The 12,756-nt window shown below is 51.9% G+C and overlaps 1 protein-coding gene across 24 annotated transcripts in view; it reads left to right on the top strand.

The window, feature by feature from the left end:
- The window catches only part of LOC105476534 (myosin XVIIIA), a 105,851-nt gene that overhangs the window by 41,839 nt on the left and 51,256 nt on the right, over window positions 1-12,756 (top strand). For 8 of the 24 annotated variants that reach the window (XM_071082594.1, XM_071082593.1, XM_071082592.1 and 5 more), the window contains exons 3-5: window positions 7,267-7,326; window positions 10,104-10,787; window positions 12,643-12,717. The exons of 9 other annotated variants lie outside the window; for them this stretch is intronic. In XM_071082594.1, coding sequence (XP_070938695.1) covers window positions 7,267-7,326; window positions 10,104-10,787; window positions 12,643-12,717 — 819 coding nt within the window. Of the gene's footprint in view, window positions 1-1,649; window positions 1,719-4,776; window positions 4,920-6,716; window positions 6,821-7,266; window positions 7,327-10,103; window positions 10,788-12,642; window positions 12,718-12,756 lie in introns of those variants that run through there. 7 more of the 24 variants (XM_011732586.3, XM_011732577.3, XM_071082588.1 and 4 more) reach the window with 5 other exon arrangements.

Here is a 12,756-nt window from a genome sequence, read left to right as displayed (position 1 = left end):
TTGGGTGAGTCACCTGACCTTCTGAGCCTCCTTTTGCTCATTTGTAAAGTAGCAATCACACAGTCACACTAGTATCTATTTCAGAGGGATGTTGTGAGGATCAAATGAGATGATTCATGTGAAGGATTCAGCACAGTGCCTGACACATACCAAATGCTCAATAACGATTAACCGTTTTTTACTATTATGCTAGTATTTCTTCCCTTCTCCTTTGTTCCTCCCACCCCCCGTCGCCCCCAATCCCTAGATAAGTTGGTGCTAGGTTGGGACTGGGAGGAAGAAGTCTCCTGGGAGCTGCCCTCTATGCCTCCGAATGGGAAAGAGGGAGGAGAGGAGAATGCCCTGCCTTTTGGTCCTCAGAAGGAGAAACCTTGGGTGTGTGAGTGCTGGCAGAAGCGGCGAGGTGGGGAAGTGACCTCGGCCACGTCTCGGCTTCCTCTGGGCACTCTCTTGAGGGTTACCTGCTGCTCTCAGGGGCTTGCAGTGTGCAGATGTCTGGCGTGGATGCTTGGGCCTCAAAGCATTTGTCCAGGCCGGGCATTCCAGGCCTGAGGGACTGCCTGAGGCATGGCATTATTCTCCTAGAAGCATTTGTGCCCCCATTCCCTCCTGTGAGGGGCCCAGAAAGTGCATGTTAAGGGCGAGTGGGCTCTGCTGGCACGGTGGAGGGTAAACCCCAGCTGCTCCCAGAGCATCAGAAGCCTGCTGGGGCTGAGGCTTGACAGTCCCTCAGCACATTTCTTGGATCTCTCCTCTTTGAGAACAAATGTTTCTAGCTATTATCTGTTTTTCTTTTTCTTTTTTATTGACTATTTAGCCATCTTCACAATAAAAATAAGGAGTAACAAATACATAACAAAATAAATACCAAGTGTTCCTATTGTGTCTAATTCACACAGTTTATAAGACTATTATGATCACTCTTTGTATACTATTTGAGTTCCAGTTTTTTTGATTGGTGTTATTTTATGTGGAGCTTTCCATATGGTTACGTTGTCCACACATTTGTCAGTTTAAATGGCAATATAACAACGGGTTGTACCTAACCATTTCCTAATTCTAGGCATTTGGGCACTTTCCAATTTGGAGCTGTTATGTAGAGTGCATCTATAAAAATCTTTGCATTTTTTTCTTTCTCTTTATTTCTTTAAGTCTGCTCATTGGACATACATTCCTGAAGATGGAATGACTAGACCAGAGGATGATGCATTTTGTGGCTGTTGTTCCACAAAGAGCTACTAAGCAATTTCAGCGTCCTCACCCTCCCCACAAACCCAGGCACTGAGTTGACTATGTATCTATTGTGAGCAGGTTTAGAGATTATACCTCCCTTGTTTGTACCATGTCCCTGGGAATCAGAATAGGCAAGTGTTGTTCTCCATAGATTACATTTGGGGAAGAGATTAGATGGGAATAAGAGGTTTGTGCAAAGAACCCCTGTCCCAGCACTCTCGTGCAGCTAACATTTCTTAGGCACCTACAGTATGGTGAGTAAGATGGGTAAGTTCTGCTCAGGGGTGAATCACAGTCCAGGGATGACAAAGACACACCAACAGCTCCCCAAGATCCACTCTGGTTGTGGCTCCCAGCTCTGCCACTTAATAGTTGCAGGGCTCTCGGCAACTCACCTTCTTTATTTCCTTACCTAGAAAGTGGGTTGTTGTGAGGATTCAATGAGGAGACCTGTATGAAGTGCCTTCCCCTGTGCCTGGCTCATAGTAAGTGTTCAGTGAGTGTGGGTTTCTCTTGCTGTCCCTCAAAAGTACCACAGAGGGAGGAGGTGGGTGAGCTGCAGAGTGGCAGAATCATGGTGGGGTCTCCCTTTTTGCAAGTCCAAAAACTTGATTTGGAAAGTTGCACACTAGTAAAACACACTATCAATCCATGCTTTGGCGTGACCGGATCTTCTGAATCTCCACGCTGATGAAGTTTATCAACCAGATTTGGCTACCAAGGCTGACACCTGTCTAACATACCAGAAAATGTGGGCACTAAGGAAGCAGCACAGGCTTTGGAGGCAGACCAATGTGGGTTCAAGTCTGGGTTCCCCCACTTAACTAACTTCGTGACTTAATCTCTTTCTGGATCTTTTCCCTCATCGATAAAATTGGAATAATAATAATTCCCATATCACCAGTCCTCAGATTGTTGTAAGATTTACATTAGAAAATAAATGTTAAATACCTTGTATAGGGCCCATCTCATTGTAGGTGCTCCATATTCAGTAATGTTGCTAGAAATGGCTGAAATCTCTAGAGAGAGAACAAGTCAAGGAAGAGAGGCCTTAGATCTAAATACCCTTGCTCCGGAGAGCCATTTGTTCCCAACTCAGATGCTGCCACCATCTTTGGGGCCTGAGTTCCTTACCCGTTCTGTCTTGGATAAGAGTAACTTGATCTTTTTTTTATTTTTTATTTTTGTGGGTACATGATAGGTTTATATACTTATGGGATACATTTTATATATATATATATATATATTTTTTTTCTTTTTTTGTTTTGAGATGGGGTCTCACTCTGTGTCACCCAGGCTGGAGCATGCAGTATTGCAATCTCTGCTCACTGCAACCTCTGCCTCCCTCTGAGATCCTCCCACCTCAGCCTCCCCAGTAGCTGGGACCACAGGCACGCACCACCATGCCCAGTTAATTTTTTGTGTTTTTGGTAGAGACAAGGTTTCACCGTGTTGCCCAGGCTGGTCTCAAACTCCTGAGCTCAAGCAGTCCACCCACCTCAGCCTCCCAAAGTGTTGGGATTACAGGCGTGAGCCACCGTGCCCGGCCCATGAGATGTTTTGATATGGGCATGCATTGAGAAACAAGCACATCATGGACAGTGGGGTTTCCACCCCCTCAAGCATTTATCCTTTGGGTTATAAATAATCCAGTTCCAGGATAACTTGCTCTTGATCCTAAACAAATTCAGTGATAAGGAAGACAGGAAAACTGTCTAGGCAATTCTGCATAAAAGCCACAGAATTTCCTCTGGGGAGAGCCCCACATCTGTGTTCAGAGTGATGCTCATAGGAACAGCTGATGCAGAGGAACAGGCCTGGGTGGAAATGGCCCGGTGTCCTTATAGCCTAGGCCAGATGGGACCTGTATGAACAAGTAGGAAAACTTGAACAAGAGACCAAAGATCAAATGAGTTAAAATTACAGCAACAGACAAACTTAAAGTCTTTAGCACATTAACTGAATAATAAAACAGAAGTCAATAAAGCAAAATAAAAATAATTGAAAACAAGACATTTCCTAATTTTTAACTATTCATTTATGATAAGCGGTTTTAAGAATGAACCAGTTCTTGGCCGGGCGCAGTGGCTCACTTCTGTAATCCCAGCACTTTGGGAGGCCGAGGTGGGCGGATCACGAGGTCAGGAGATCGAGACCATCCTGGCTCACACGGTGAAACCCTGTCTCCACTAAAAAAATACAAAAAATTAGCCAGGCATGGTGGTGGGCACCTGTAGTCCCAGCTACTCGGGAGGCTGAGGCAGGAGAATGGCGTGAACCCAGGAGGCAGAGGTTGCAGTGAGGCGAGATTGCGCCACTGTACTCCAGCCTGGGTGATAGAACGAGACTCTGTCTCAATTAAAAAAAAAAAAAGAACCAGTTCTTAAACTCCACTGAATTGCACTGATTCTTTGGATGAAGCCTGTGCCTGGACTGAGGCAAATTCTGATTTGATTTTTCAAGAGGCCCAGCTCGGGTTTCTAATCCATAGATGGACAGTTTTGCAGTTCTCCAGGCCTCTTGCCCCAGGTAATGCGTGTTACAGCTGGAAGGCAAAGTTGCTGGAGTCCTGAGGCAGCTTCCTCAATTCCTCTCCTAGGTCACAGGCCCACAATTTTGGTTTACTGTATTAAGGGTTTGAGTGCCAGCTGGGCATGGTGGCTCATACCTGTAATCCCAGCACTTTGGGAGGCTGAGGTGGGTGGATCATCTGAGGTCGGGAGTTCAAGACCAGCCTGACCAACATGGAGAAACCCCGTCTCTACTGAAAATACAGAAATTAGCCAGGTGTGGTAGTGGGTACCTGTAATCCCAGCTACTCGGGAGGCTGAGGCCGGAGAATCGCTTGAGTCCGGGAGGCGGAGGTTGCAGTGAGCCGAGATCGTGCCATTATACTCCCGCCTGGGCAACAAGAGCGAAATTTTGTCTCAATAAATAAATAAATAGAATTTGAGTGCCTCTCCCCACATAGACTCCTAAGGTGCCAGACATGGAGAGGCTTTGAGCCATTATCTAGACTAGCCCCTAATTCTACAGAGAGGCCCAGAGAGGCAAAGTGGCTTATTCAAAGCACACAGCTTCTGGCCAGGCGCAGCGCTCACGCCTGTATAGATCCCAGCACTTTAGGACGCCGAGGCGGGCTGATCACCCGAGGTCAAGAGTTTGAGACTAGTCTGGCCAGCATGGTGAACCCCCATCTCTACTAAAAATACAAAAATTAGCTGGGCATGGTGCATGCCTGTAATCTCAGCTGCCGGGGAGGCTGAGGCAGGAGAATCGCTTGAACCCGGGAGGCAGAGGCTGCAGTGAGCCGAGATGGCACCATCGCACTTCAGCCTGGGCTACAGAGTGAGACTGCGTCTCAAAAAATAAAAAAATAAAAGTAAAAACAAAGCACACAGCTTCCAAGGGTAGGGAGTGCTATGTTCTGTGCCTACTTTCCTTCATTTTCCTTTAATCTTTTATTCCTTACTCCAATGCCCTTTTGAGTTTTGTAATCCTTCCTCCTCCACTCCATTCCTCCTTTCCCCTTGTTGCCCACAGCGTTTGTCCTGGCAGGTTCTGGCTTTTAGGAAGACTCTGAGACACCGCGAGACCCTGCCCCCAATTTCTTCTCTGGCTCAGGGTACAGGTTACCTTCAGCGTCATGGCCTTTTCATCAAGGTTCGCCTTCTGGGAGCAAAAGGAAAGTTAGATTTTAAAATCTTTATGTTTTTCCTGTGTGCTTAGCATGTTGTGTCTGCAGGCAGGAGACTGGCTTGTGGGAGAGGGAGCTTTGGAAGCTAGAGATGGACTGGGGCACGTGTGTATAATTGGGGGTGGCAGGGAGAATGACGGGGAGGGGCTGGTGAACTCCCTATTCTGGCTGGATGGGCTCCTGTGCCGAGTCATGCTCCTCCCCTAAGCCCCATCTCTGGTAAGGTGAGCTGCCCTTTGTCCTGCTGGTGTCCCGCTGGGTTAACCCCTCCACACCCTTCCCACCATCCTGCTGCCTTGACTCACCCCTGGAACGTGGGCTGCTGTGGAGGGACCACTGGAACTGGGTCTCCCTGAGCCTGGGGACTGCAGTGGGTAGGAGGACAAGGGGCTGAGGGTGAGAAGTCAGGCCAGTTGGCCACCTGGGTCCAGAGGGTGATTCAGGCTGCAGACTTGGGACTGCCTGTGTGTGTGCCTTTATGTGTGTGCATAGTCCCCAGCTGGGCAGTGACCTACAACAGCCAGAGCCCTTCTGGTGGGGGAGGGAGCAGTGAGTCAGCCTGATGCTAAATCCAGAGCTGAGCTCAGAGCTGGGCCCAGTGTTTCAGACACTTGGGGGGCACCCAGTGTTTTCCCCAATGCCACACCTTGGGCCAGACATTTGGGGTCCCAAATTTGAGCCACTGGAGGGAGGACAGATTTGGAGCTGGTGAAGAACACAGAGTGGACTTGGAATCTGGGCCACCCCGGAACCCAAGTTAACAGCACTGCATGCAGTAATGAATGTATCTGTGTGATTTGCAAACACTTGTCCTCCCACTAACCTGTGTGCCCCGGAACTACTGCATGGTGTGATCCCTGGGGCAGCAAGGGGGAGAGTGATGGCTTGGTAGGGGGCAGCAGGCACAGACCTAGACCCTGCCACTCTTCCTCACTCTGTCCCCCATTCCCTGCCTTCCCTTTCTCTGCTCCGATTCCATTTCTTAAAGAAGTAGGCTCCACTCAGGTGAATATTTGTCATTTTCCCCCATCCTTGGCATTGTGAGCTAACTATGAAGCTTGAGCCTGTTGCAGATAGCTCTGTGGACAAGATGCAGCTTTAAAACTGCAGCGGCTATCACGCCAGCCAGTGCCTCTGGCACTGCTAATTTGAGCTCAAAATTAGCCATAGACCCTGGTTAAAATTGGAGAGTTCCCCCAAGTGGATCATGTAAATGATTCTGGATGTTTCTAAGGATTTTTTCCCTTAGGAATCAAGGACTTCTTGCCATGCTCCTACCCACATTGTGCTGGGAAGGAGAGGCACGCTGAGGAGGAGGTAGGGTTGGTAACAGGCCTGTCTTTTTCCTGTAGCCCTAGGTGACTCAGGAAAGAGGAGAAATTAAATCCACTAGGACTGCCTGAGCTTTTGGAGGGAGAGATACGGGTGAGGGGAAAGGAGAAGGCTCTTTTAAACTTGAGGCCTGGGTCTGTTCTGAGCCAGTTTCTGAACTGAAAGAACCTTCAGAGCTTCCGCATCATCTGCCCCTTTTCCAGATGTGTGATGGTATCTGCTGTTTCCACGACTCCACTCCTCCCCTCTGACTCAGGCCAGCCAGCTCCTGGGCTCCAGCACAAACCCCTGGCCACAGTGTCCAGAGCTTAGGCATCTTTCCTTCCTCCATACCCCGCCCCTAGCTTCAGGGTTCCCTCCCTTGGCTGCATGGTTGGCAGTTTTGTGAGTCTGAGGTTAAGAAAATATCTGGCCTCCTGAATCTCCGCCTCTGCCCAACTCCCTGCCTCCAGCAAGAGCTCAGCTGAGCTTGGGGAATTGTGCAGGATCAAGAAGCAAGTCAGAGCCAGCCCGATAGGGGCCAACCTTCACTCTACTCTAAAAGCTGCTGGCCCACAGGTACCCACACTGGGTTACTTTTACCTCCTCTGTCACTAGATCAGGGGCTTTTTGTTCAAACCACTTCTTGCCTGAGCTGGGGATGACTCTTGTAGTTTGGATGAGTTACATTAGCTGGATCTTCCTATCTGCCACGTAACCAAAGCCACGATGGCGCTGTGGGTGGACCTCTTTAGCCCCCAAAGTGGGCAAAGTGGCTGGTCGCTGAGGGCAAGGGTACTTGGCTTTTGCCCCCACAGACTCTTCATTCTTGAAGTCATCACTGAATAGTCCTGATTCTAGGATAGGATAACTCTTGCCCAGGTCCCCTAGCCCTGGTATTCCTAAAGACTCAGGAGCTCCACCTCTCAGGGAGAGGGAGGCCCCTTGAATGTTCTCTCCCTGTGCTTTTAGTGCTGGGTCTCCCAGCCTTGACCTGCCAGTGACTTCTTCATCTGCTCCCTCAGGTTAAAGAGGAGGACAAAACTCTGCCAAAGCCTGGCTCTCCTGGCAAGGAGGAAGGGGCTGTAAGTGTATCCCTGAGTTCTCCGAGACGTGCATGCATGCGTGTGCGTGCGTGTGTGCGTGTGTGTGTGCACGCGCGTGTGTGTGTGCATGTGTGTGTTTGCCCCTGCACCCACTAGCCCTGGACTAGCCTGTGAGACAGCTCCATGGAGTAGGTGGAGATTGCAGGGGGCCCCTTCCTGTGTGGCTCAGCTGGAGAGAACTCTAGTAAAGGGGAAGAAAGTATGGTGTGTGTGATGCCAGCCTCGGGTGTGTGAAGGAGATAGCCAGGGTGCTTTGGGGACCTCCCCTAACCTCCTCCCTAATCCCCTTAAGTTGCCTCCCTTTGCTTCTGGTGTCCTGAACCCTTTGGGCCTGGAGAGGCTTGGGTGGGCAAACACTTAGGTTAGGGAGCGTCAAATGAGAGCTCAGCTGTTGGGATTCTTCAGCCTGCTCTGGGTGGCACAAGGCAAGGGCGTAGAGGGACTTCACTGCAGTCGCTGCTGTCTCTTCCAAGACCCTGTCAGCTGCTTGGTGCAGGTGACCTGGAGGCAGGCTCCAGCTACCCACTGCCTCCAGCCCCAGTGCATTGGGATAGAGACCCTGAATAAACCTGGACTCTCCTAAGGCAAGAGAGGAGAATCGGTTTCTGAATAGCCAAGTCCAGAGATGTGTAGTTAGGAGAGGGCAGCTGGTGGCACAAGGGGCAGGAGTGCCCAGGGCTCTGGGGCAGAGCTGGATCACAACACAGATCCTTACTTCATTACCCCAGATGGTGCCTGTCCTGGCTCCCCGTACTTCCTTGGTCAATTTGATTAGCCAGGCACTGTGGCTTCCACCTGATCTGCAAACAGTCCTGGAAAGCCAGACTGTGATTTGAAAGGGATGTGGGTGTGTGAGGGAGAGGCCTCAGAGTTGCCCAGAATTTATTTATTTTTTTTTTTGCAAAAACTACATGTAAAGTGCTTGGAAGAGTGCCATGGCCCATAGTAAGTACTGTGTAAGTCTTACTATCATCATCATTGTCATCATCATTATCATCATTTTCTTTTTTTTTTTTTTGAGACAGGGTCTTATTCTGTCACCCAGGCTGGAATGCAGTGGTGCCATCTCAGCTCACTGCAACCTCTGCCTCCCAGGCTCAAGCTATCCTCCCACCTCAGCCTCCTGAGTAGTGTAGCTGGGACTATAGGTGCACACCATCAAGCCTGGATAATTTTTGTATTTTTTGTAGAAACAGTTTCACCATGTTGCCCAGGCTGGTGTTGAACTCCTGAGCTCAAGCAATCTCCCTGCCTTGGCCTCCAAAAGTGCTAGGATTACAGGCGTGAGCCACCACACCTGGCCCATCGTCATCATCTTAATGATGGAAGGGGGATGGGAGAAAAGCCAGAAGAGGGAGGGGAGGAGTGTAGGATCCAGTGGCTAGGGCCACTGGCCAACTCTGCAGTGCCCTGGCATGCCATTGATCACTCTTGGCCTAAGAGGTTGAGGAAGAGGCACCTTCAAGCCCTTACTCTCTCTATCCCTTCAGCAGAGCCAACCTGTAACCAGGGCCTAGATTAAGGCCCTTGGCTCAGCTCTGCGCAAAAGGTGGAGCAACTTCTCCTTGTGGCATCCAGAGGCAGCAGCTCCCAGGTGTGCCTACTATGAGCATCTTCCTGCATCCAAGCAAGCATGGGCAGGTGGGCCTTCACAGAGCCCAGTGCCCATATGTGTTCTAGAACCAAGATCATTGTTTTGGGCAGCAAGGACTCAAGCACAGCTCAGCTGGTGACAGAGCTCTGCCTGTCCAACAAGGAGACCCCTAGTTGCCCTTACTCCCCCCAGGCAATGGGGCTGGCTTTATGGGAAACTGTCCTGCTGTTAGCCAGCCTGGCCTTCCAGTGGCAGTCCCTTGGGACCCAGACAGTTAGCACCAGTGTGTGGGGGAAGGGTGGGCACACCAGCTAGAGTATACCAGTCCACTCCAGGGCAGAATGGAGCTGAGGCTGCTTGAGTGCTTAACCCTTTGTGGGCTATACACACACTCTGGGAGCTAGGGGGTCTCCAAACCCTTGAAAGGTTTGCAGGAGGAAAACTGCAAAGAGACTGCAGAAAGCAGGCTAAAGTGGAAGCTTCCTGGGCCCATGCTGGGCTCCGCAGCGCTTGAGAATATAGTTGAAGGGCAGACAGTGGCCACAGACGAGGGATACTGCGAGGAGGAGGCTTGGCATGTCTTGGGGCCAGGAAGAGCTCCCTGATCATTTTTCCCTTCAGGATGGGCAGGCTTTTGGTCTGACTGCCCAGCAAACAGGTGATGGAAGGACCAAGGACCACAAAGGCAGGAAGCCCTGGAGTTAGGCCTGGGATTGGTGGTGGGAATGGAGGTGGTACTTGGCTGTTTAACCTCTCCATGCTCCATCTCTGCTGCGTCTGAGCTGTGAGGCAGTGGGCTCACCTAGATTGGGACTTGGTTGCTGCCCTAACACAAAGCCAGTAACCCCAGAGCGCCTCACAGGCCTCTGGGCACTGTGTGCCGGCATCTCACAGGTCCATGCTGAGCCTGGGGATGGGCAGCAGGTGACAGCAGTACCTGATCGTGCTTTGTGGAAAAGAAGCCAGACTCTTAGCTGCAATTGTCCTATCTGGAAGATGGAAAGTGGGCTTCTTGGGGTAGCCTCTTGGAGCCATGTGTTGCTTTGGATGAATGGGAGATCTGTTCCAGGGCATGAGGTCACACCTTCTTACTCCCTCTGCATGGGATGGGCAGGGCTGCAGGGGGTGATGCTAACGTCTACCTGTGTTTGTATGACTATAGCTAGAGGGCAGCTCAAAGGAAGGCAGCGGCCCATCTAGGAGTCCTCAGCCTCCCACCAGTCTGGAGACTTCCCAGAGATCCAAGAGCCCTGCACCCACACTCGCCATGAATGGCCTGGGAGCTGCCACAGCAGAAGGCCCAAGCGAAGAGGTCCAGGGCCTGTCCCGGAAGCGGGTGGCAAATGCAGTGAGGAAGGTGGTGAGTAAGGTGCTGCCCAGCGAGGAGCTTGGAAATGCCAAGGAGCCCCCAGGCAGAGGAGTCAAGTCCCCTGAGCACCCGACTCGAAGCAAGAGGGGAGAAAAGGCAGCTTCTAGTCCCAAGCCGCCACCCCCTCCCCCACCTCCCCCTGCTCTGCCTAAGCCTGAAGCGAAGAAGGAGGCAGCCAAGGATGAGCTCTCCCTGGGCCTGCGGAGCCTGATGTCTCGGGGCAGGGGCAAGGAGCACAAGGCCCGCGGCAAGCAGTCTCCTGGGAAGGGGGAGAAGCCCTCCAGCCAGGAGCCAGGCTCCCCAGACTGGGTGGACTCCCCAGAGAAAGCAGGATCCCCAGCCAAGCCTGAAACCCCAAAGAAGCAGCGCTCCCCAGCCCCACGGGAGGAGCTGGCAGCCCCAGGCTCCGCTGGCCTGAAGTCAGACCTCACTGGAGAGCAGCAGTCCAAGTCACCAGTCCCTGGTGTGAAGCAGGAGGTACAAGAGTGTGTCACTAACCACTCCTGCCCCTCACCACCCTCGCTCAAGGGCCAGACACCCTCACAGCCGGCTGCCCCAAGCCACCTCAATGAACCCCGCATGACCGAGAGGCTGGGCCTAGGGTCATGTGCTGACAGCAGGGGCTGCATGGCTTTCCCTAACCCAATGCGGACCCCGCAGTTGCCTGGGCTCTGGCCCAGCGGCTGGGATGGAAACTGCTAACCAGCATGCTGCTGGCCTTGCCATGGGAGTCAGGGCCTGGTCCCCAGCTACACGGCGCCAGCTTGAGGCCCCAGACCCAAAGCGGAGGATCAGAGTCTCAGCAGATCGTTCCGGGCGGAAAGATGTTTTCTCAAGTCTGGGGTCTGGGCTTGCATTCCCAGCCACTCATCCCCTGGGACCTCAGCAAAGTCCCATCTCAGACTTCCCCTGTTGAGTGGGGTTAATACAGGTCCAAAATTTCTTCTCTGATACCCTGGGTGTGGAAGTATTTTGGAAATTAGTAATCTTTGTATTTTAGTGCCATACAGGATGCATAATGAGCAACAACGCATAACAAACATTAATATTTCCCAAGCAAAATCTATGAATATTCACACTACAGGGGCACAGAGGATAAACTGCCAGGTTTTGCCGCCAAAATAGTTAAGAAAAATGTTTTCTTTGGGGGGCTTTTGGAATTGCAAATAAGGGATAATAAGGGTTTTAAGTAACCAGAAGATTAGAAATGATACAGATAATGCTCCAAGCTGGTCCCTGGCATGGTGGGTGCTCCATAAATGGTAGCATTGATAGTGGTGCTAGTAACAGTTGTTATTGGTGCGCTCACTGCCGTCACTGCCTCCTTTAGGCCTGGCCAGCATGACCCTCTGGCAGCAGGACTCGAGGAGCCCTGAGCTTGGATGGCGGATGGGTATAGTGGGCCCCTTGGGGTATAGGACAATCCTGTCTTCCCAGAAAGTGTTCTCTGGGTGGGGGCAGGAGGCTGAGAAGCAGGAGGGAGGGTCAGTCCAGCCTCTTTCCCTTGGAAAGTGTTGCCTTCTTGGCTGGCCTCTGAGTTGGGGACAGTTCTCTTCAAGTTTCCCTTTTGTGGACCCTGCTGAGGCCTCCCAGGGTGTGGGGGAGGGGCATCAAGTTTTGCTACTACTTCCCTGTGCTCTTGCAGGCTCCTCCTGGCTGGAAGGAGAGGGGTCTGGAGGGTGTGGGGGAACAGCCTGAGAGGCCTTGAGGCCCCTCCCTGACTGCTAACTCCTGGGACCTGAGGAGCCTTGTTGCTCCCCGTTCTTCCTGGGCTTTGCAGCACTTAGAGAAAAGCCAGCCGCTGCTTTTCCCACCCACCTGGCCCAGTCTGTGAATCGGGGAAGTGCCTGTTCCTGCTCACAGGGAGGAGCTGGCATGGGCATTTTGGGCAGGGTATGGGCAGAACTGTCAGTCACTCTGGAGAGCCTGTAAGCAGGTGGGGAGTGTCGTGGTCCTGTTCCCGGGCGGCTGCCCTCCCCTCGGATTCCCTGTCCCTCCTCCTCTCACAAGGGAGGAGTTGGGAGCTGAGACATGCCCTGACCTGGAGTTTAGCCACCTGTCACCTGGGCCTGGGACAGGGTCCAGAGGGCAAGTGGGATAATAGGGCCATTTGGTGCTCAAGATAAGCAGGTGGGAAGAAATAACCCCAGAACTCCCAGGCAACTGTTCTTTTTTTCTAATCTGATAGTTTAAAGACTCAGATTGCCGCGGGGCTTGCTCCCTGACCTTGCTCCCCTTCCCTGGTGGGTCCCAGTGGCTTCCTGGGCTGGGAGCTCTGCATGCTGCGGCCTCGCCGTTTCTGGGCTGGGACTAATAGTGGTTTAACCTTTAGGCAGGAGCTGCCAAGGTCCAGCTGACCCCCGTGGAAGAGGCCCACCAGCGGCTGGAGAGGATCTTCACAGCTTCTGTAATGTCCCTCTTGTGTGTGGGTCCCAGTCCCTGGCCA

Source organism: Macaca nemestrina, chromosome 17 (genome assembly GCF_043159975.1).
Source record: "Macaca nemestrina isolate mMacNem1 chromosome 17, mMacNem.hap1, whole genome shotgun sequence".
Taxonomy (NCBI): Eukaryota; Metazoa; Chordata; class Mammalia; order Primates; family Cercopithecidae; genus Macaca; species Macaca nemestrina.
Note: the sequence above shows the minus strand (reverse complement) of the source record. Positions and strands in the feature narration are given on the sequence as shown.